At 45.9% G+C, this 25091-nt stretch overlaps 2 protein-coding genes across 2 annotated transcripts in view; one reads left to right on the forward strand and one right to left on the reverse strand.

Moving 5' to 3' along the window:
• The first annotated feature begins 3860 nt into the window (after nt 1–3860).
• LOC126085013 (zinc finger protein 835-like) overlaps nt 3861–25091 on the forward strand; it is a 58627-nt gene continuing 37396 nt past the window's right edge. Inside the window, exons 1-3 of the mRNA XM_049899897.1 lie at nt 3861–4055; nt 4541–4614; nt 10051–11588. Coding sequence (XP_049755854.1) covers nt 10099–11588 — 1490 coding nt within the window. The 5' untranslated portion in view covers nt 3861–4055; nt 4541–4614; nt 10051–10098. The remainder of the gene's footprint in view (nt 4056–4540; nt 4615–10050; nt 11589–25091) is intronic.
• SMIM17 (small integral membrane protein 17) lies at nt 19077–22028 on the reverse strand. Its single transcript, XM_049899894.1, has 3 exons — nt 21605–22028; nt 20256–20332; nt 19077–19236 (listed from the first exon to the last, which is right to left on the reverse strand). The coding sequence occupies exons 1-3, from the start codon at nt 21771–21773 to the stop codon at nt 19126–19128; spliced, it is 357 nt and encodes a 118-aa protein (XP_049755851.1). The 5' UTR covers nt 21774–22028; the 3' UTR covers nt 19077–19125.

Consider the following 25091-nt stretch of genomic DNA (forward strand, 5'->3'; position numbering starts at 1 on the left):
TTTGTGAGTTAGAATTTTGTTCTACATTTGTCTGGGACCCTCTATTGTGATCCCTGTCAGAGCAGTCAGTGGGGGTAGCTGGACACCATCTACTTGTGCTGGACTCAGTCTGGTGGAGGTTATGGTACTTGTGGTCATTAGTCCTTTGGACTAATCTTTTCCTTGTGTGTCTTTGGTTTTCCTCATTCTCCCTTGCTCCCGAAAAGGTGAGACCAGTGGAATCTCTTAGACGGCCACTCACAAGCTTTTTAGACCCCAGACACTACTCACCAAAGTAGAATGTAGAACGTTTTCTTTATAAACTATGTTATGCTAATTGAGCTAAATGTTTCCTGATATTATGGTCCCCACAGCCCTCAGCCCAGTAATTCGGTCCCTCAGGGAGTTTGGATGTGTCTGTGGAGCTTTCATGATCTTTCCTTGGATGAGCTGTGCTGACTTCCCCAGTATTGTGTACTGTCTTACCCTTCACGAATGTTACAACTTATCTATTGTCTATTTAGTGTTTGGAAACCCTGGTTGCGTAGTGGTTAAGTGCTACAGCTGCTAACCAAAATGTCAGCAGTTCAAATCCACCAGGCGTTCCCTAGAAACTTTTGGGGCAGTTCTACTCTGCCCTATAGAGTCCCCATGAGTCAGAATTGACTTGACAGCAATGGGTTTATTTAGTGTTTTTCCATCCCCACTCCTGCTACCCCTCATAATCATCAAAGATTGTTTCTTTTTGTGTGTAAACCTTTTCATGAGTTTTTATAGTAGTGGTCTCATACAGTATTTGTCCCTTTGTGATTGACTTATTTCACTCAGCATAATGCCTTCCAGATTCACCCATGTTATGAGATGCTTTGCAGATTCATCATTGTTCTTTATTGTTGTGTAGTGCTCTATTGTGTGCATGAATCACAGTTTGTTCATCCATTCATCTGTTGATGGGCATCTAGGTTGTCTCCATCTTTTCACTATTGTGAACAAGGCTGCAATGAACATGGGTATGCGTATGTCTATTCGTGTGATGGCTCTTATTTCTCTAGGATATATTTCTAGAAGTGAGATCAAAAAGTTGGCAGTTCAAATCCACCAGCTGCTCCTTGGAAACCCTATGGGACAGTTCTACTCTGTCCTATACAGTCACTATGAGTCAGAATCTACTCAACGGCAATGGGTTTGGTTTTTTGTTTGGCCAACAGTAAATCCTACATAAAACCAAAAAAAAAAAAAAAAAAAACTCATCACTGTCGAGTTGATTCTGACTCATGGCAACCCCATGTGTTACAGAGTAGAACTGGTCCACAGAGTTTTCTTGGCTGTAATCTTAATGGAAAGGAGCCCGGGTGGCACAACAGTTAAGCAATCAGCTGCTAATGGAAAGGGTGGAGATTCAAACCCACCCAGCAGTTCTGCAGGAGAAAGATCTAGCCATCTGCTTCCATAAAAATTATAGCCTAGAAAACCTTATGAGGCAGTTCTACTCTGTCCTACAAGATTCCTATGAATAGGAATCGATTCCACAGCATCCAACAACAACAATCGTAGCAGAAGCAGGTTGCCAGGACTTTCTTCCATGGCACTGCTGGATAGGCTTGAACCGCCAGCCTTTTGGTTAGCCACAAATTGTTTTCACCACCGAGATACCTGTTTATTATTATTATTAATTCATGTTGATGAATTTGTTATCTTCTTTGCTTTGTGCTGGAATAATATCAACTCCCTGAGATAAATGGCTTCTAGAAAAAAAGGGTTTCTGCATGGCTTAAAGGTTAACTGTAGGGTGCCAACCCCAGCCCTTTCTGGGTTGTGTGGCCTAGGGCAAGTGACAGCCTCTCTGGTCCTCAGAATCAGGTTATTTTATATATTTTTTTCTGTCCCTCCCTTGAGGGGCACCGCCCCCGTATTGACGGACCACGCCCACCATCCCGCCCTCAACCTGTTGTGGGCGGGGCTATAGGCAGACATGCCCAAGCCCCGCCCCCAGCCGCCTTGCCCGCCTTGGGTGCCCAAGGCCGTTGGGACCCATAGTCCCAAACCCACTGAAACCCAAACCCTCTAGAGCATACAAGGCCTCTAGGAATTGTAGTTTCCGTGACCCAGGCTACTTACTGCGCAGGCACAGCCTGGTGCTTTCTGGGAGTTGTAGTTTTTCTGGGCCCTGGGCAGACAGGCTCTCTCCTGGCGCGCAAGCGCCTGGCACTTGGGGCTGTGCATTGACCAGTGGGCCCTGAGTGTCCGCGCCACGGCAGGACAAGGGGTCACAGGGGGTTCCACGCAGGCTTGGCTGGGCCGGGGACCCAGGAGAATCTGACCCGAATCATCTGGGTTCAGCGGGAGCCGCCCACAACCTTCGGAGCTGGTCCCGGGACGCAGGGGCAGGTGCGGGTGTACAGTGTGGGCATGCGCGAGTGTTTCTGTGTGTCCGTGTGTAGTGTGTGCGTGTGTGTCTGCCTGCACGTACGTGACTCCAGCAGTGTTAACCTGCGCAGGTGTCACTGTGTTTGACTCTGCATGAGTCCAACTGTATGTCACTGTGTTTGCACAAGCTGACTCCTGCAGCACGTGCCCGTGAAGGTGAAGCTGTGTGCACAGAGTGTGTGTCTGTGTGCACAGAGTGTGTGTCTGTGTGCAGTTGGGTATCTGCACATACGTGTGACTTTGGGCGCGTATGGAACTTGTTCTCCTGGATGTGAGGGATCTGACTCCACATGTGTGTCTGAGTGTGCAGCTGTGTGGGTTGCGTGTGCCAGCCAGCTTGAAGTCAGGAGGCCAAGGGGTGGCTGTGACTTGGTGTGCATGGGTGTGGCTGCAAGGAGAGGGCCATGCAGGTGTGTAAGATGTGTGTGTGAAACACTGTGTATCATGGGGTCACTAGGTGTGTGCATCTACATGTGGCAGAACCTGCACATGTGTGGCTTTGCATATATATGAGGCTCTTCCCATCCAGGTGTACCTATATGTGTGTCCAGGTGTACCTGTGTGTGCCAGGTGTGTCCAGGCGTACTTTTCATGGCCAGGTGTGTCCAGATATACCTTTGTGTGTCCAGGTGTACCTGTGTGTGTACCAGGTGTATCCCAGTGCATGGAGCCGGGTGCTGTGTGTGTGAACCTGTCCCTCTGTGTACCTCTTCACTCGAGGCATGCTGTGTGTTTACTTGGTATGTGTATAACTCTGCTTGACCCAGACCCTCTGTGCTTGCGTGATCATGATCATGGAGCACCTGGAGCTGTGCAGATACATGACTACTTGCTTGTATTTGGGGAGGACTTCTTTGTTAGTGTTTGTGTATGTGTGCAGGTGTGTTCCATGTATCACTGTATGTTTGCACAAGCATTCACCTGTGCAGGTGTGTCCCCGTGTGTCACTGAGGGTGAGGGGTCTGACTCCACATGTGTCTGAGGGTGCACCTGTTCAGAGTGTTTGTGTCAGCCAGCATGAAGCTGGGGTATGTTGTGTGCGACCCATGTGTGTGTGTCTTAGTGTGTGGCATGCTGTGTACGTCTGACCCAAGTATGTCTGCGTCTCCCTTTGGTTGCCTGTTCATGTAGGTCACTCTCCTGGGTTTACCCAGCCATATTGTTGTCAGCGCCCTGCTGGCGCAGTGATTAAGAACTCGGCTGCTAACTAAAAGGTCAGCAGTTTGAGTCCACCATCTGCTCCTTGGAAACCCTATGGGGCAGTTCTACTCTGTCCTGTAAGGTCACTATGAGTCGGAATCGACTGGACAGCAATGGTTTTTTTTTTTTTTTCCTTCAGTTGTTGTCAGCTGCCGTAGAGTTGGCCCCTGCCTCCTGACGACCCCATGCAGAACAGAACAAAACACTGCTCGGTCCTGCGTCATCACTATGATCAGTTGAAAATCAGACCATTGTGACCCATAGGGTTTTCACTGGCTGATTTTCAGAAGTCAATTGCCAGGCCTTTCTTCCTAGCCTGTCTTAGTCTGGAAGCTCTGCCGAAACCAGTTCAGCATCATAGCAACACACAAGCCTGCACTGACAGACAGATGGTGGCTGTGCATGAGGTGCACTGGCCAGGAACCAAACCCAGGACTCCCACATGGAAGGTGACAATTCTACCGTTGAACCAGTAATGTCCCCATTACCCAGCCCTAGAAACCATTTAAGAGCCCTGGTGGCACAAACAGTTAAGCACTCAGCTGTTAACCAGAAGGTTGGAGGTTCAAACTCACCCAGCGGCTCTGCAGGAGAAAGACCTGGCAAAATGCTCCTCTAAAGATTACAGCCTAAGAAACCCTATAGAGCAGTTCTACTAACGTCACATGGGATTACTGTGAGTCAGAATCAGCGCAAAGGCACACAACAACAACAGAAATCAATTATCCTTCGATTGCTTGTTTGTGTATGTAATCATCCCAGGTTTACTCAGCCCTGCAAACCACTTCCTCACCCTGTCCCCCAAGACACCCTACATGTAGCGCCAGCTTTACGGGGTAGAGGGGTCCACCGCCCGCACCCTGCGTTTCTGCTCCGCCTGCCTGTGTTTGCCCCAGCATCTTCCTTCACGAGTCCTTGTTCCTTTCTCCCACAGACGCTGAATAGGATTGTTGAGGCCCCATGGCCATAGCCTGAGTGACGCAGCACCTGACCTCTCAAGACCACGAGGTGTGTATAGCTGATTGCTCTGGGGCCTGGTGGTGGCCTGAGGGCTATCTGTGGAGGTGGCACCAGCATGGTTTCCACCAACACCGTCCTCCCCATGAAGTCCTGAACGGCATGACCCTCGCTCCCCCAATACCTTAATCCCCTGCTCTCTGCCTCAGTCACTCTGCTCTTGGTCCCTTTACTTTCTTTGCCTCTATTACTCATCACAAGGAGCCCTGGTGGCACAGTGGTTAAGTGCTAAACTCTAACTGAAAGGTCGATGCTTTAAACCCACCAGCCGCTCTGTGGGAGAAAGATAGGGCAGTTTGCTTCCGTAAAGATTACAGCCTTGGAAACTCTATGCGGCAGTTCTCCTCTGTCCTATAGGGTTGCTATGAGTTGGAAAAGACTCAATGGCAACAAATTTGGTTTCAGTTTACTTGTCGTATTCCTGCCCCAGGCCCTTTGCACTCACCATATACTACCTGTGTGGACTTGGACGAGTTAGTACCTCAGTTGCCTCATCTGCGCAATGAAGCTCACAGTATCACCCACCTCATAAGAGTGTTGTGACAGTTGTATTCATTTCCCATGCTGCATGACAAATGACCCCAAAAGTATCAGCTTAAATTGCATCCCTTTATTCTTTTTTTTTTAATTGTGCCTCAAGTGAAAGCTTATAGTTCAAGTTAGTTTCTCCTACAAAAATTTATATACACATTGTTATGTGACCCTAGTTGCCACGCCTATAATGTGACAGCACACTCCTCCTTTCCACCCCAGGTTTCCTGTGTCCATTCAATCAGCTCCCTTTCTCCCTTCTCATCCCGCCTCTGGACAGGAGCTGCCTGTTAGTCTCATGTATCTGCTTCAGCTGAGAAGCACACTCTTCACAAGTATGATTTTATGTCTTATAGTCCAGACTAATCTTTGTCGGAAGAGTCAGATTTGGGAATGGTTTTAATTTTGGGCCAGTAGAGAGTCCGGAGGCCATGTGTTCCAGGGTCCCTCCTGTCTCAGGCAGACCACTAAGTCTGGTCTTTTTACTAAAATTTGAGTTCTGCACCCCACTTTTCTCCTGCTCCATCAGGGACTCTCTGTTGTGTTCCCCGTTAGGGTGGTCATTGGTGGTAGTCGGGCACCATGTCGTTCTTCTGGTCTCAGGCTGTTGGAGTCTCTGGTTTATGTGGCCCTTTCTGTCTCTTGGGCTAATATTTTCCTTGTGTCTTTGGTGTTCTTCATTCTCCTTTGCTCCAGGTAGGTTGGGACCAATTGATATATCTTAGATGGCCACTGGCTAGCTTTTTTTTTTTTTTAATAGTTTTTATTGTGCTTTAAGTGAAAGTTTACAAATCAAGTCAGTCTCTTAACATATAAACTTATATACACCTTACTACATACTCCCACTTACTCTCCCCCTAATGAGTCAGCCCGCTCCCTCCTTCCAGTCTCTCCTTTTGTGACTGTTTTGCCAATTTCTAACCGCCTCTACCCTCCCATCTCCCCTCCAAACAGGAGATGCCAACATAGTCTCAAGCGTCCACCTGATGCAAGTAGCTCACTCCTCATCAGCATCTCTCACCAACCCATTGTCCAATCCAATCTATGTCTGATGAGTTGGCTTTGGGAATGGTTCCTGTCCTGGGCCAACAGAAGGTTTGGGGACCATGACCGCCGGGATTCTTCTAGTCTTAGACCATTAAATCTGGTCTTTTTATGAGAATTTGGGGTCTGCATCCCACTGTTCTCCTGCTCCCTCAGGGGTTCTCTGTTGTGCTCCCTGTCAGGGCAGTCATCAGTTGTGGCCGGGCACTGTCTAGTTCTTCTGGTCTCAGGATGATGTAGTCTCTGTTCATGTAGCCCTTTCTGTCTCTTGGGCTTATAATTACCTTGTGACCTCGGTGTTCTTCATTCTCCTTTGATCCAGGTGGGTTGAGACTCATTGATGCACCTTAGATGGCCGCTTGCTAGCGTTTAAGACCCCAGAGGCCACACTTCAAAGTGGGATGCAGAATGTTTTCTTAATAGAATTTATTTTGCCAGTTGACTTAGACATCCCCTGAAGCCATAGTCCCCAAGCCCCCCTGGCTAGCTTTTAAGACCCCAGATGCCACTCATCAAAATGGGATGCAGAACATCCCGCTTTAATAAACTTTGTTATGCCAGTTGACCTAGATGTCCCCTGAAACCATGGTCCCCAAATCCCCACCCCTGCTACTCTGTTCCTTGAAGTGTTTGGTTGTATTCAGGAAACTTCTAGGCTTGGTTTAGTCTGGTTGTCCTTCCCTTCACCTAAAATAATTCTTGTCTACTATCTAGTTAGTGAATACCCCTCTCCCTCCCTCCCAACCCTCCTAACCATCAAAGAATGTTTTCTTCCATATTTAAACCTTTTCTTGAGTTCTTAAAATTGTGGTCTCATACAGTATTTGTCCTTTTGTGACTGACTAATTTCACTCAGCATAGTGCCTTCCAGATTGATCCACATTATGTTTCGCAGATTCATCCTTGTTCTTTATCATGGCATTTGTATTCCATTGTGTGAATATACCATACTTTGTTCATCTGTTCATCTGTTAATGGGCACCTAGGTTGTTTCATCTTTTTGCTATTGTGAACAGTGCTGCAGTGAACATGGGTGTGCATATATCTATTCGTGGCACCACTCTTATTTTTCTTGGATATATTCCAAAGAGTCGGATTGCTGGATTGTATGGTAGTTCTGTTTATAGCTTTTTAAGGAAGCGCCAAATGGATTTCCAAAGTGGTTGTACCATTTTACATTCGCACCAGCACTGTATAAGTGTTCCAGTCTCTCCACAACCTCTCCAACATTTATTATTTTGGTTTTTTTTTTTTTTTTTGGATTACTGCTAACCTTATTGGAGTGAGATGGAATCTCACTGTAGTTTTGATTTGCATTTCTCTAATGGATAATGATCATGAGGATTTTCTCATGTATCTGTTAGCTGCCTGAATGTCTTCTTCGGTGAAGTACCTGTTCATACCTATATTATCTCATAGTTCTATAGATCAGGAATTCTGCAAGCTTGTCTAGGCTCTCTGCCTAGGGTCTCATAAGGCTGCAATCAAGGTGTCGGCCTGGCTGGGAATGAGTAAATTCCTATTAGGAGCTCAGAATCGGGCCTGACACATAGAAAACGCTCAATAAATGGGCTTGATTATTGAATCGTTGTACTGTTTTTACAGGAACCCAGTGGTGCAATAGTTAAGCACTCGGCTGCTAACTGAAAAGGTGGCAGTTTAAACTACCCAGTGGCTTGGGAGCAAGACCCAGCCATCTATTTCCGTAAAGATTTTAGCCAAAAAAACCCTATGGGGCTGTTCTACTCTGTCACATGGGGTCACTATGAGTCAAAAATTGACTCGATGGCACCCAACAACAATAACTGTCTTTACAGTAGTCCCTGGGTGGTGCAAATGGTTAAGCACTGACTACTAGCCAAAAGGCTGGTGGTTCAAATCTGCCCAGAGGCACCTCAGAAGACAGGCCTGGTGATCTGCTCCCAAAAGGTCACAGTCTTGAAAACCCCCATGTGTTACAGAGTAGAACTGCTCCATAGGGTTTTCTTGGCTGTGATCTTTATAGAAGCAGATTGCCAGGCCTTTCTTCCATGACACCACTGGGTGAGTTTGAACTGCCAACCACTAAGTTAGCAGCTGAGCACAACCATTTGCACCACATAGCCTCAAAAATTTTAACAACAGCCCTAGGAAATTAATCCATATGGCCACACTGAAACTTTTCAAATTGTTTTCCGTTCCACTAAGCTAGTGACTCCCAGTCAGGGGTGGTTCTGTCCCCCAGGAGACATTTGGCAATGTCTGGAGACATTTTTGGTTGTCGTGACTTGAGCGGAGGTGTGCTCCTGGCATCTAGTGGATGGAGGCCAGGGATGCTGCTAAACATCCTACAGTGCACAGGATGGCCCTACAGGAAAGAATGAGCTGTCCCCAAGATGTCAACCATGCTGCCTTAGTTATCTAGTGCTGCTGTAACAGAAATACCATACATGGATGGCTTTAACAAACAAATTTATTTTCTCACAGGTTAGGAGGCCAGAAGTCCAAATTCAGGGAGCTGGCTCTAGGGGAAGGCATTATCCCTCTGTCAGCTCCTGGGTGATCTTCATATGACATGGCATCTATCTTCCCCTTTCTCTGCTTCCTTCTCTTTGCCTAATCTCTTTTTATATCTCAAAAGAGATTGACTCAAAACACACCCTACATTTGGGGGACATCTAGGTCAATTGGCATAACCAAGTTTATTAAGAAAATGTTCTGCATCCCATTTTGGTGAGTGGTGTCTGGGGCCTTAAAAGGTTACAAGTGGCCATCTAAGATGCATCAATTAGTCCCAACCCACTTGGAACAAAGGAGAATGAAGAACACCAAAGACACAAACTATAAGCCCAAGAGACAAAAGATTCACATAAACCAAAGACTCCATCAGCCTGAAACCAGAAGAACTAGATGGTACTGACCTACACCACCAATGATTGCCCTGACAGGGAACACAACAGAGAGTACTGGACAGAGTGGGAGTAAAGTGCAGAGGAGAACTCAAATTCACATAAAAAGACCAGACTTAATGGTCTGACAGAGACTGCAGAAGCCCCCAAAACTATGGCCCCCGGACGCTCTGTTACCCAGAACTAAGACCATTCCCGAAGCCCATTCTTCAAACAAAGATTAGACTGGACTATAAAACATAAAATAATGCTCGTAAGAGAGTGCTTCTTAGTTCAGTTAGAAACAAGAGACCAAATGTGCGGCTCCTGTCCAGAGGCAGGATGAGAAGGCAGAAAGGGACAGGAACTGGTTGGATGGACACAAGAAACCCGGGGTGGAAAGGAGGAGTGTGCTGTCACATGGTAGTGATTTCAACTAATGTCACGTAACAATATGTAAGTTTTTGTATGAGAAATTAACTTGAGGTGTAAACTTTCACCTAAAGCACAATTTTAAAAAAAGAAAGAAAGAAAAAAAAACACCCAGCATTAATATTACCTTATTAACATAACAAAGAAAATCAATTCCCAAATGGGATCATAACCTCAGGTATACGGGTTAGGATTTACAACACACATCTTTGGGGGACTTAATTCAATCCATAGCACCTGCCGAGGGTAAGAATCTCTGTGCTAATTCCTTCCAGTTTAGCTGTTAACCTTTTCTAAACCAGACCAGCTGCTGTCCAGTCAACTCTGACTCATGGTGACCCCATGTGTGCACAGTAGAAGTGTGCTCCATAGGGTTTCCAATGGCTGTGCCCTTTCAGAAGCAGATCGCCAGGCCTTTCTTCCGAGGCATCTCTGGGTGGGTACCAACCTCCAACCTTTCAGTGCTTAACCGTTTGTGCCACCAAGGGACTCCCAGCCTTCTCCCACCCAAGACAAATGACAAACCTGATTGTGTTTTTTTCCTTTCTTCCAGATCAGGAGACAAGTGGGAAGGTCACGGTGCAGGCAGCGCAGGAAACAGATGGAAGGGCTCTTGAGCAACAGTCTCCAGAATGGTGAGCTGGGAGAACCCTGGAAACGTGCAGGTCCATTACGGCACCACCAGCAAGCCCAGGAAAGCAGCTGGAAGCAAGAGGCTGCGGGCCACCAGGAAGGCCCTGCTGGTGACAGCATTCCAGAACACGATGAATTCGGCCATCCCCTGAAAACCAGCTTAAGTCTTCCCATCATCCCCATCGCAAACAGGACGCAGAGGTGCAGCACAACGCCACGAAAGAGTTTCAAGCAGAAGAACACAGATCTCAACAAGGAGGAGAAAGCCCACGGCCCTAGGAAGCTGTGGAAGTGCATGGATTGTGGGAAAGCCTTCAGGTACTGTTCAGCCTTCCTCCTGCACCAGCGGGTCCACACCGGGGAGAAGCCATTCACCTGCCCCGACTGCGGCCGGGCCTTCAGCCAGAGCGTGCACCTGACGCTGCACCGGCGCACGCACACAGGCGAGAAGCCGCACTTCTGCCCCGAGTGCGGCAAGGCCTTCAGCCAGGGCTCCTACCTGGCGTCGCACTGGCGCACACACACGGGTGAGAAGCCCCACAGGTGCACTGAGTGCGGCAAAGCCTTCGCGCGCCTCGCGCACCTGAGCCAGCACCAGCGCGTGCACACTGGTGAGAAGCCCTATGCCTGCGGGCGGTGCGCCAAGACCTTCCGTAATCGCGCATCCCTCCTGGAGCACCAGCGTATCCACACGGGTGAGAAGCCCTATGAGTGCTCCCAGTGTGCCAAGTCCTTCCGCTTCTCCTCGGCGCTCATCCGCCATCAGCGCATCCACACTGAGGAGAAGCCCTACAGGTGTGCCCAGTGCCCCAGGGCCTTCACGCAGACCGCACACCTCACGCAGCACCGGCGCACGCACACTGGCGAGAAGCCCTACAGGTGCTCCGAGTGCGGAGCGCCCTTCAGCCAGAGCGCCTCACTGGCGGAGCACCGTCGCATCCACACGGGTGAGAAACCCTACAAGTGTGCCGACTGCGGCAAGTCCTTTACACAGGTCTCGCACCTCAGCCAGCACCAGCGCACGCACACCGGCGAGCGGCCGTACAGCTGCGCAGACTGCGGCAAGGGCTTCAGTAACCGCACCCACCTTCTGCAGCACCACCTGGTACACACGGGCGAGAAACCCTACCGGTGTGGCGAGTGTGGGGCCGCCTTCAGCCATGTGTCCTCGCTCATCGAGCACCAAAAAATCCACACAGGTGAGAAGCCTTACAGGTGCTCCGAGTGCGGCAAGGGCTTCAGCCAGGGCTCCTCCCTAACGCGGCACCAGCGCACGCACACCGGGGAGAGGCCCTACACCTGCCCCGAGTGTGGCAAGGCCTTCAGCAACCGCTCCTACCTGATCCAGCACCACATCGTGCACACGGGCGAGAAGCCCTACGAGTGCGGCCGCTGCGGCAAGGCCTTCAGCTTCTCCTCGGCGCTCACCCGCCACCAGAGGACGCACATGGAGGAGAAGCCCCATACACGCGGCCAATGTGGGGACTTGTTTGCACAGCAGCCGCTCCTGACCGAGCAACTGAGCACACAGAGGCCGGAGAAGCCCGTTACGGGCCACGTGGAAACCGCTGCAGACCAGCAGAAGAATGAAAGCTAACATTTAAGGAGACCATCTGTATGCCTAGGACCTTAGGTGGTACGAACAGTTTGTGCTCAACTGCTAACCTAAAGGTTGGCAGTTTGAACCCACCAGAGATGCTGTGGAAGAAAGGCCTGGCAATTTGCTTCCATTAAGATTGTTGTGGTATGAATGGTTTGCGTTCATCTACTAACCTAAAGGTTGGCAGTTTGAACCCACCCAGCAGTACTACAGAAGAAAGGCCTGGCGATCTGCTTCCATTTAGTTTGTTGTGGTGCAAATGGCTTGTGCTCAGCAACTAACCTAAAGGCTGGAAGTTCAAACCCACTCAGGTGCCATGGAAGAAAGGCCTGGAGATCTGCTTTCATTAAGATTATTATTGTGACCTTTTGGTTAGCAGCTGAGTGCTTAACTGCTGCACCACCAGACTCCTAACCATTAAGATTACAGACAATGAAACGCTATGGAGTATTTCTACTCTGACACACAGGGGGTTGCTATGAGTTGGAATCAACTGGACGGCACCCAACAACAACAAAAACCTGTACACCAGGCACTCTGCTCAGCATTGTGTATGCCTCCTTTTCATCCTCACAACACCATGAGGAGCTGTCTTAGTCTCCTAAACCAAAACCAGTTGCTATCTAGTATATTCTGACTCATGGCAACCCCATCTGTGTCAGAGTAGAACTGTGCTCCATAGGGTTTCCAATGGCCAATTTTTTTGGATGTAGATTGCCAGGCCTTTCTTCCAAGCCACCTCTGGGTGAACTGAAACCTCCAACCTTTTAGTTAGTAGCCAGGCATGTTAGCAGTTTGTACCACCCAGCAACTCCCTTAGTCTTTCAGGGTTGCTGTAACAAAATACCACAAAGTGAGTGGCATTAAACAGAAATGTATTGTCTCACAGTGCTAAAGGCTAGAAGCCCAAAATCAGGGTCTGGGCCATGTCGATTCCATCTGGGGGTTGAGCCCTGAGAGACAAGTGTTCCATGCCTTTCTCCTAGTTTCTGGTGGCTGCCAGCAGTCCTTGGCTGCTGATAGATGTATCTGCCTCTGTCATTACATGGCATCTGTCTTCCCCTGTGTGTGACCCCCATTTTATAAGACACCACTCAGAAAGGATTTGGTTGAACTCTACCCCAGTATGAAGCCATTGACTGATCACATCTGCAAAGAGAAACCCTACTTCCCCAAACAAGGTCACATTCACAGGTACAGGGGTTAGGATTCAATACATCTTTTGGGAGGAACATAGTTCAATCCACAACAGACATACTATATCATCCCCATGTTACCAGTGAGGAAACTGAGGCTCAGAGAAGCTTAGTAACTTGCCCAGGGTCACACAGCAAGGGGGGTCACAGGGCCAGGATGGGCCCCAGTTCTGCCTGACCCCACTCTGTACTCCCTCCACAGCCTCCTTGGCACAAAATTATTAATGTGACAAACACAAGTAGACCCAAAGACATATCCATAGGTCTCTGGCTAGCACTCTAGGAGTTGATTTTATGATAGAGTGGGCATTTGCTCAGCAAACTTAATTGAATAGATAGTTTGGCTCCTTCGGTCAAGTCGGCACATTTACTGAGAGGGCAGGGTCTAAAAAATTTGGATCAGCTCAGAGAGAATGTGTGGTGTTCAATTCCAGCTGCCACAGAGTCATCTCTGACTCGTGACAACTCCATGTGTGTCAGAGTAAAACTGCTCCACAAGGATTTTGGTTTTTTTTTTTAAGTAATATTTTATTGTGTTTTTGGTGAAAGTTTACACACTAAATTAGGTTCCCATTTGACAATTTCTATACAAATTGTTCAGTGACATTAGTTTTATTTTTCACAGTGCATCAGTGTTCTCTTTAATTGCGTTTTGGTTGTTCCATTCTCCATAGGGTTTTGTATGGCCGATGTTTTGGAAGTAAATTGCCAGACCTTTCTTCTGAGGCATCTCTGAGTGGACACAAACCTCCAATTTTTTAGTGAGTAGCCAAGTGCTTAACTGTTTGCACCACCCAGGGACTCCATAAAGTACAGTAAAGAACCATGTGCCCACCCAGATTCAATATATTTTAGTATTTATCATATTTTGTAGCATATATTTACTTTGAAATAGGTCATGAAAATGTATATCTGTAGGTATATTTTCCTGACCTACTTTAAATTACAAACATGATCTCACTTCACCCTAAATATTTTAGCTTACATCTCTTTAAAAAAAAAAGAAAAAGAAAAAGAATCTTCTACACTAGCTCAATACCATTATCACACCTAACCAAATTAATAATTCCTTAGAATCATCCAGTGTGGAAACCCTGGTGGTGTAGTGGTTAAGAGCTACAGCTACTAACCAAAAGGTGGGCAGTTTGAATCCACGAGGTGCTCCTTGGAAACTCTGTGGGCATCTCTACTCTGTCTTACAGAGCCGCTATAAGGCAGAATCAACTCGAAGGCAGTGGGTTTGATTTATGGTTTTTTTATCATCCAGTGTAAAAGAGTCCTGGTAGGACAGTGGTTAAACACTCAGCTGCTAACCGAAAGGTTGGCAGTTGGAATCCACCAGGGGCTCTGCAGTCTGGTAGCAGTCTGCTCCCATAAAGATTATACCCCTGGAAACTCCCTGGGGAGTTCTACTGTGTCCTATAGGGTTGCTATGAGTCAGAATCTACTTAATGGCAGCACGTTTGGGTTTTTTTTGTTTATCATCTAGTGTCGAATCCATGTGCAAATTCCCTTGCCCCCCAAAAAAATTTTTTTGAAGAAGTGATGTAGTCTGTCAGAAAATGTTTCAAGCCTTGAAAATAACTCAAATATAAAAGGTCTTTAATGTGTATAACCTAACTGGGAGTGGGAGTGGAGGGGGTGAGGCACATTGCGTTTAGGGGACAACACAGATATAAACAAGATTCATAGAGACACAGACACATGGACACAGATGAAAGCATGTGGGGACACAAACACAGGTACGGATACATCTGACTCGCCATCCACCAGACCCCTCAACTCTTAGCCCCATCAAGGAAGTTGGTAAGGGATCGGGGGTGGGGTGGGGCAGCATCTGTCTGCCTTTTTACCCTAGTTCTGGCATTTCCACACAGGCCTTGGCACACAGTGGGTCCTCAGGAAATGTCAAAGGAATGAATAAATGAACAAGTGAAACCCCCCTGACTGGTCCTGGACCCCTTCAGGGTCAGGAATGACACAGTTGGTTCCTCCCTCTGCTCCAGGCCTTGGCACACAGTAGGCCCTCAGGAAATGTTAGGTAAATGAATAAGTGAACAGCCCTGGAGCCATTCAGCATCAGGGGCCAAAATGTCTGAGTCATTCTATACCCTAAATTTTGCCCAGCTTAGGGCTCAGCATATAGTAGGTCCTCAGGAAATGTCAGGTGAATGAATGAAGGTGTGAATATTCCCAACCCCACCCCCGGAGATCCTCAGGGTCAGAGACCACCCATTCTGAGCCCTTCTGTACCTCAAACTTCACCTTAATCAGGCACGGCACACAGTAGGTCCTCAGGAAATGTCAATGAATAACTGAAACGCCTCTGACTGGCCCTGGACCCCTTCAGGATCAGGGATGACACAATTGGTACCTCTCTGTGTTCCAGGCCTTGGCACACAGTAGGTCCTCAGGAAATGTCCACAAAGGGCTGAGTTCAATCATCCAAGAGAGCAGAAAAAACAAGCCCCTAGAAGCAGAGAGCTGCTGATCAGACTCCTTTGGAACTGGCGGGAGAAGTTAGGCAGGCGGGCTTCAGTCTATGGAGCTGTTCATCAAGACTTCTAGGGCAGCCTGCCTGGTGGGAGTGTACAGGCACGGGTGGCTGTACCCGCGGGGAGTGGGTTCCACACTGAGTTACGTCTCGTGTTGGAGACCCTGCTCAGCCACTGTCTGGGCGAGGGGTGATTGGCCTGACGTGAACTCCTATCCTTGCGGCGATTCGAGGATAGAGGAAGGGCTGGAGGGAGCCGGGAGTCTGCCCTGAGTCCCTCCTGCTACAGGAGAAGCTGAGACCCTGGGGGAAGAGAGAATCTGCCACCTGCTGTAGTCAGGAGGCCCAGAAGAAGTGAAGTGGAGTCCCTCCTGCTGTACAAAGAGTGGAGGACTTGAGGAGTTAGAGTCTGCCCTGAGTCTCTACAGATGTAAAAGGAATGAACTTCTGGTAGAGGAGTTATCAAAAAAACATGCTGGTTTCAGAGCATTGGGAGTTTAGAGGTTGCAGATAAGGGAAAGAGGATTTGGAAAGGAAAAACAAAAGCACAAAGCATGCATCGTCGGCATTCCGTGCATCCTAAGACGAAGGGTGCTGAAGACGCCCCCTGGTGGCAACATGCAACAACCCATCGACCCCAAAACCATTGCCACAAGAGGGATTAACTATCCTCCGTGGAAGCAGCTTCATGATCACATATAAAAGCCACAGGCCACATCCTGGTCAGAGGGGCGTCCCGGTTATGTCCCTTTGATTTTAGATTTGCCATATTTGGCAGCTTATTCAACATATTTTCCTCTGGCTGCATTTCCCCAGATACTATATCCAGATACTACCTTGCATCTTCCTACGTTGGAAGGCACTCAAAATATACACGCAGTGGCAGAAACAATGGACTGGAACACATCAATAATTGTAAAGATGGCACAAGACCGGGCAAAATTTTGTACGTGGGGGTCACCATGAGTCAGAGCCAACTCTAAGATAACTGACAACAAAGTCCCAGGGTCCAATATGTCCTGTGTGAGGAGGGGACAGACAGTTTTACATGCTGAGGAGGAGGGTGTTGGGAAGTGTAGGATCCAACAAGCTGGCTTGGGGAGGAGGGGTACTCCTGAGAGGCACAGGACTGGCCAGTTGGCATGCCTCAGCCCCATCCTCCCCCAGCCCAACCTTCCCGGAATTCAGTTTGTCTAGGAAGTGCCACCGAAGGAGGAGAAATGGCTGCTGAGCTCCTGCTAGCCATGTCCCTAGTGAGTTGGGATTTCCTGATTTTTTCCCAGTGTGCTTCTTCATTGGGTCAAGGATGAAGTCCATCTCTCACTCTCAAGAATGTGGGCTCCTATCTCTTTTTCTATGGGATTTTCTCTACCTGATGTGTGCCCCATTCAGGACCCTGAGCCTCAAGTTTTCTACCCCGTAGCCCTAATGTGGGTGCTTCATCCCTTTCCTTCCTTCATTCATTCAATATATATTTCTCAAATGTCTGCAATTATAAACTAGAAGGACAGAGAGCTCCCTGTCCTCCTGAAGCTTACACTGCAGGGTAGATGCCAGATACAAACCACATTAACCCATAATTTCAACAAGAGAGCTGGTTTTTGAAGTTGTGGATGGGATGGGAAACCCCAAGTGTTACAGAGTAGAACTGCTCCATAGGGTTTTCTTGGTTTTAATCTTTACAGAAGCAGATCACCAGGCCTTTCTTCCACAGGACTGCTAGGTGGGTTCAAACCTCCAACCTCTAAGTCAGTAGTCATGTGCAAACCATTTGCACCATCTGGGGGCCTGTCTACCAATATCAACATTTAGATCTATAGAGAGGGAGACATATATATTCAAATATGAATTAAAGAGCAGAATGGTAATATCAATCAATACTAGACAAAATTAAATTGAAGCCAAAGGATTAAATTGATTAAAGACAATGATTTTATATTTGACAAAGGACTCAGGATCAGGTTTTAACTAACATTTATTGAGTGCCTAGTATATGCCTGGCACTGTGCTTCGTGTTTTTACGTGTATTTAATTTGCAAAGACACAGCAATGCTGTACTTACATGTAACAAATTACACAGCTGTTAAACACATAAAGCGAAGATTATAAAAATATATTGGCAAACACAAGCATAGTAACAGATTTTTCTCATAGCCCTACTGTTTTTTGACAGATAGAGTAGGTCACAATTAAATAACACTTGAATCTCAACAATATAATTGATAAGACATAGTTAAAGGCATATAGAGTTTTGAATTCTACAGACGGAATACACATTCATCTTAAATATTCAGGAAACATTTACAAAAATTGGATGTTCTAGGCCACAATAAAAGCTTTTTGAAGGGTTTTGAAAGCAGACATATTATAGGCCACATTCTCTGTTCACAGTGCAGTAAAACAAGAAAATAAAACTATTTTTAAACAAAAAACCCAATCACTGAGTTTTGAAGCACTCTTTAAAAACAATTCAATATAATATTTAGACAACAACATAAACAAGAACACTAATTATCAAGCTTTAAGATGTGACCAAGGCTATAACCAGAAGTACATTTATATCATTAAGTATACCATTATACCAAATATTTTTTTAAATAAAAATATAAGTAAATTGAGTACTCAGCTTAAAAACTGAGACAAGGGGAAAAAAACTGAGACAAGGAATAAAAGCAATCACAAACAAATCCAATACATATTCAAGGAAAACAAATGAATTACAAATGAGAGAAATAATGGATATACGTAAACTCCAGCACTGGTTCTTTGGGAAAAAAAAAAGTAACCTGCATAAACCTTTGACAAATCTAATAATGTGTAAACCACAAACAATAGTTGAAAAGAGAAAGAGGATAGAACAAATAGAGAAATTTTTGTTTAATTATAAAATAACATGTATAATTTATAAGCTGATAATCTGAAAAGCTCAATAGAATGAAAAAATTTCTAAGGGATAAAAAACTATAAGTGATAAAAGTTAACTCAAGAAGTAGAAAGTCTTAATAGACTTATAATATGGGAAGAAAGTGAGAAAGCTGCCCAAGAATTAGCCGAAACTTTCCCTCCATGGCTCTGGTGAATTCTTTAAAAATGTCAAGAAATTGATACTTGTCAAGCTACAGAAACTATTCAAAAGAGAGAAAGTGGCAAAAACTACTCAAGTCCTTTCATGATACAAGCTTATCCATAATACCAAAATTTGACAAAGATAGCACCAATCTCACGTATGAACATAGAGACAAGAATCTACGTATGTAGATAGAGGTAAGAATACATAAAATACCAAGGAATAGAATTCAGCTTATGAAAAGATTGGTGTACTACAATCAAGTTTTATTCTAAGAATGTAAAGATGATTTGATGTTAAGAAATCTACTACTAAATTTCATTGATCCTAATTTGCACATTGTTCTCACCTTCTCTGAAGTCAGACCCATCTTCCAGTTTGTGGCATCTTACAATTAGCATTTTTCTTTCTCGGGAGTATATAAAATAATAAAATACCATTCTCAACCAATAATGTCTTAAGTTAGATGAAATACAGTAATGTAAAACCTTACACCAAAAATAATAATAATAATAATAATCTCAATGAATGTTTGAAAGGCATTTGATAAAACTCAATACTCATTCCTGATTTCTAATCAGGATACTTCCTCAACATGACACAGGGCATCTATTTCAAAACAATAACTACCATCTTAGTTAAATGTGAAACATCATAGGCATCCCCGTTAAAACTAGGAACAAAAACAGCACACACACTACCAAGACTATGGTCGTTTGCTGTGGAGCTTTTGACCACTCTACAAAGCCCTGAAATAGAAGGAGAAAAAAAGTATAACTATTGGAAAGAAAGGAGCCACCATTGTTATTTGCAGGAAAATGGAATGATATAATTGGGAATTAGACAGCTTATCAACTGAAAAGCTGTTTGAATTAAAAACTATACAACGAAGTAACTAGATATGAGATAAATACACGAAAGTAAATAACATTCCTATGGACTAAAACAAACAAACAAAAATTGTCATTGAGTTAATTCCAACTCATAGTGACCCTATAGGACAGAGTAAGACCACTCCATAGTGTTTTCAAGGCCATAAACCTTTATGGAAACAGACTGATACCTTCTATACTCTAATGACCCCCAAATGCACAAACACACAAACACACGTGTGTGTGCTTCTTGATCCAATATCTCTCTTGAGCTCCCGATGTACTTACCTGTCTCCTTGCCACCTCTACTTGGATATCTAATGGTCATCTTAAACTTTACATGTCCCATACAGATATCCTAATTGTTGTTGTATGCCATCAAGTCAATTTAGACTCATAGGGACCCTATATGACACAGTAAAACCGCCCCATAGGATTTCCTAGGCTGTAATCTTTACAGAAGCAGACCACCAGGTCTTTTCTCCCACAGAGCGGTTGGCGGGTTTGAACTGCCAATCTTTCAGTCAGCAGCCACGAACTTAAACGTTGCACCACAAGGGCTCCTTGATATCCTAATACTCCTGCTCCTCCTACAGTTTTCCCCACATCACTTCTCCTCACTCTTCCACATCTCTAACTGCATCATCTTTGACCCCCTCTTTCTCTCGGCACCCACATCCAAGGTTAGAATTACACACACCACATGGAGACCCTCTCCTCCATGTCTGACTACGATAGGAATTTGTCCTGTTCCTCAGGGAAGACCACTTGGGACTCACATCCCTGATCAGGCCTTTGTGGGGCAAGAAATTCCAAGCTGAGGAAGGAAATGTGACAACCCACTGAGATCTGCAAGGTGGAATATTTGACAAAAGAGGAATAAAACCCCAACCTACCTGAGAGTCTTCTGACTCATCCTCGTCATCCATTGAGCTCCACTCCTGGGAAAGTGCAGTCTCTTGAGAAGACAGGTCTGAGTTGTGATGGGAGTGGAGGAGAAAAAGAGCCATGAGTATCCAGGCCAACTGGGGGGGGGGCACCTCTTTCTCTTCCCACCTGGTATCTTATCCCTTTTTTGCTAGCATCCTATCCTACCCCACCCAACTCTGGACCATATGGTTCAGGTGAAGCTGAGAGAATGACAGGCCTGAAGTCTGGTTCCATTTCTCTAGCTGCCTGCAAGATTTACAATGGACCACCTGATGTGCCCTGCCATCTGACCCTCAGTTTCTTCACCTGTCACATGGGTAAAATAGTTCCTTCTCTAGAGGGCACAGTCACAGATACTTCCCAGACATAACCAAGCAGCTCACAGGATTGGTTTATGGGATTTGAAGGCTCAGGACCATAGCATTGTGGGACAACTTGGTCAATTGGCACAACACAGTCCATAAAGTTTATGTTCTATATCCTAGTTTGGTGAGTTGTGCCTGGGGGTCTTAGAAGCTTGTGAGCAGATACGTAAGGTACAAGTATTGGTCTCTACTTATCTGGAGCAAAAGAGAAAGAAGGAAACCAAGGGCTCAAAGAAGAAACTAGTCCATAAGACTAATAGCCTACACAAACCATGGCCTCATCTATCCTGAGGCCATATGAACTGGATGGTGCCTGGCTCCATTCTCACCAGTGACACAATAGATGGCCCTGGATATAATGGAAGAAAAAAGCAGAACAAAACTCAAATTCTTAAAAAAAAAAAAAAGCCAGACTTACTGGACTGGCAGAGACTAGGGGAACCCCTGAGAATAGCCCTGAGATACCCTTTAAACTTTGAACTGAGACCACTCCCAGAAGTCACCTTTCAGCTAAATAACAGATAGGCTCATAAAATAAACAACATCACCCATGAGTACTGTGCTTCTTAAAAAAATAAATAAAAAAATACAGGTAGTCCCCGACTTAGACGAGATTCTGTTCCAGTGACTCCATTGTAAATTCGTTCTGATATAAGTTGAATACTTCATTTTTTAAATATTTTTATTTTCATTATTATTGCCTTTTATTATCAGCATCTTTATAGATCCAATCTTCATTTGTTTCGGGGGTTGAAAACATTACATACATTAATTATATATATACATATATTAATTACATACATTGCACATAAACATTACTGAACCACCAGGGCTCCTTCTGTGCTTCATAAATATTTGTTGAATGAATGACTGAAGGAATGAACATTGAGTCTTTCCCTAGGCTCCACTGACGCCTTTTACCCTGCTCCAGCAGGACCCTGTCGCCTCACCTCTCTCATCACTGTCACAGCTTGTGGCCCCAACATCCACAGCCTCCCATTCTCTGGTGAAGGTAGAATGGGGCGGCTTCTCCCAGGTTCGGCTCTCACAAGGCAGAAGTGTTTTGGCCTTCTCAGGCTCCAGCAGCCCCCGCAGCTGCTCAGGCCCAAGACTCTGCATTTCCCCAAGAGGTAGAGCTTCTGAGACAGGCTTTAGAGGCAGGACAAAGCCTCTCACCGTCTCCTTCTCCTCCAGTTCCAGGGTCCTGACTACTTTCCAGGGCACAGGATTTAGACCTGAGGGCTGACAGACACTTAGTCATTCAACATTTACAGAGTGGCAGCTATGTGCTGAGCACTGTTTTAGGCACCAGAGAAGCAGCCTTGATCAGAACAAAGATGCCTGCTCTTGTGGGGCTTCCATTCTAGGGGGAGGAGAGAGACAGACAGTGAATAAATAAAGTACAAGGACTTAAAGAAATACTTGCACACTCAAGTTCATTGCATCTTCGTTCACAATAGCCAAGAAGTGGAAAAAACCCAAGTGCCCACTAACAGATGAATGGATAAACAAAATGTGGTATATGCATACAATGGAATATTACTCAGCACCCTTGCGGAGTCCCTGGGTGTGGTAAATGGTTAAAGGCTCAACTACTAGCCAAAAGGTGGGCAGTTAGAATGCACCCAGAGGTGCCTTGGAAGACAGGCCTGGCAATCTACTTCCAAAAGGTCACAGTCATTGAAAACCCTATAGAGTGCAGTTCTACTCTGAAACACAGATCAACTAAATGGCAACTGGTTATAGGAGTCCCCGAAAGGTGCAAATGGTTAAGCACTTGACTACTAGCCAAAAGGTCGGCGGTTCGAACGCACCCAGCAGCACTTGGAAAAAAGGCCTGGCAATCCACTTCTGTAAGGTCACAGTCTTGAAAACTCTATGGAGCGGTTCTACTCTGCATGCACAGGGTCGCCATGAGTTGGAGTCCACTCAACAGCAACTAACAACAATAACCTTTTGATTCTTCTGATCACCTTAAGGAGAAAGTATGATTGGTGCTAATATGCCTTAATATTGCTCAGTTTCCTTTCAAACAAATTTTTCTACTCAAAGTTAGAATGTAATGACATTGTTTTATTCTCACCATATTTATTTTTATTGTCACCCTCAATAGCTGAAAAAAAAATCTAACTACAAAGTGATACTGACTTTCCATTTGTAACAGTGATATAAAATTTCCCTTTTAAATTGATTAAGACAGATTTTAAGAGCAGATGTTACTCCTGTGTGCTGGTGGGAGTGTATATTGGCTCAACCACTTTGGAGAAATATTTGGCAGCATCTACTAAAGCCAAAAGTACACATACCCTAAAACAAACAAACAACCCCAGTTGCTGTTGAGTTGATTTTGACTCATGGCCAACCCTATGTGTGTCAGAGTAAACTGTGCTCCATAGGGTTTTCAGTAGCTGATTTTTTTAGACGTAGGTTGCCAGGCCTTTCTTCCAAGGCACCTCTGGGTAGACTCAAACCTCTAACCTTATGGTTAACAGCCTGGCACATTAACTGTTTGTACCCCTCAGGGGACTCCACTGGATATTTTCTTGTTGTTGTTTTTGTTGTGTGCCATTGAGTTGATTCCAACTTATAGTGACCCCATGTGACAGTGTAGAACTGTCCCATAGGGTTTCCTAGACTGTGGTAATTATGGGAGAAGATCGCCAGGTCTTTTCACCTGAGAAGGGGCTGGTGGGTTCAATCCACCAACCTTCAGTTAGCAGCCGAGCTCATACTTATTATTATTAAATCAGGTTTTGTCTTGGTAGAATGCTTACAACAACTCTATGAAGTAGCCTCTGTTATTATAACCCCATTTTACAGATAAGCACACTGAAGCTCAGAGAGGTTAAAGTGATATGCCCACATTCACACCAGGCAGTTGCTTCCATGTCTAGTTCTTATTATTTGGTTTAAAGAAGACTCATGGTTTGATTTAAAGAAGTCTCATGGTGACTCCACGTGTTACAGAGTAGAACTGTGCTCTATAGGGTTTTCTTGGCTGTAAACTTTATGGAAAGGAGCCCTGGTGGAGTATTGGTTAAGCACTTAGCTGCTAACTGAAAGGTTGGCAGTTCAAACCTACCCAGTGGCTCCGCAGGAGAAAGACCTGGCAATCTGCTCCCTTAAAGATTCAAAAAACTCAAACCCATTGCCGCGGAGTTGATTTGAACTCATAGCGACCGTATAGGACAGAGTATAACTGAGCTCCATAGGGTTTCCAAGGCTGTTATTTTTATGGAAGCAGGCTGCAACATCTTTCTCCAGCATAGTGGCTGGTGGGTTCAATTCATGACCTTTCGGTTAGCAGCCAAGCTTCTAATCACTGCACCCTCAGGGCTCCCTTCATAAAGATTACAGCCTAGAAAACCCTGTGGGGCAGTTCTACTCTGTCACATGAGGTCACTATGAGTTGGAATTAAATCAAGGGTACATACCAACAATAACCTTTATGGAAGCAGGTTTTCAGGCCTTTCTTCCACAGTGCTGCCAACCTTTCACAGTTAATAGCCAAATGCAAACTGTTGGTGCCACTAAAGAACCCCCTAACAACCAGGACAGCCACCACCAACGATAATGTTGTTTTGTCAGGTGCCGTCGAGTCACAGCAACCACAATGACACACTGCCTGGTCCTGTGCCATCCTCACAATCATTGCTTTGTTTGAGCCCATTGTTGCAGCCACTGTGTCAATCCATCTCATTTCATCTAGGGTCTTCCTCTTTTTTGTTGACCCTCTACCTTACCAAGCATCATGTCCTTCTCCAAGGACTGGTTCTTCCAGATAACATGTCCAAAGTACATAAGAGGAAGTCTCTTCATCATGTAGCACTAGCAATATTGGCAGCTACTATTTCCAGGAGCACTTCCTGTCTGCCAGGCACCACTGAGCACTTGCCTCCCTTATTTCATTCTCCACACCATTCTCCCTGCAGATATCCTTATTGTTCCCTTTTACAGGCAAGTAAGCCCCTTGATTAAAGTCACATGGCTTAGACGTGGGGCGGGTACTCTCCACCTGTCTCACTTCAGGACCTGGGCTCCTATTTCCTGTCGGCACATGTGCCAGACAGATACACGGCACACACCTGCGCAGGTGACAGGTTTGTGGGCTGGTAGACAGGAGAGTGGCAATGCAGACACACACACAGAGACCCACGAGGGCGCACGGGCACGCACACAGATGCTCAATACAGGACCCCTTCTCGCCTCCTTGAAGAAATTCAGCTGTAATCCACAGACCCGTGGAAACCGCAGGTGGCTGAGAACCGTCCCGGCCCGGCCGACCCTGGCTTTCTTCCACCGGATGGGCTTGGGGAGCACCTCCCCAGATCCCATCCTTAGAGCTGCTCTGCCCCCCATAAACACACACGCGCACTCACACACTCTTGTGTGCTCCCCCCTTCCCGCTGTGCCCTCAGCCTCTCCTCCTCCTCGTCC

Source organism: Elephas maximus, chromosome 11, assembly GCF_024166365.1.
Source record: "Elephas maximus indicus isolate mEleMax1 chromosome 11, mEleMax1 primary haplotype, whole genome shotgun sequence".
Taxonomy (NCBI): domain Eukaryota; kingdom Metazoa; phylum Chordata; class Mammalia; order Proboscidea; family Elephantidae; genus Elephas; species Elephas maximus.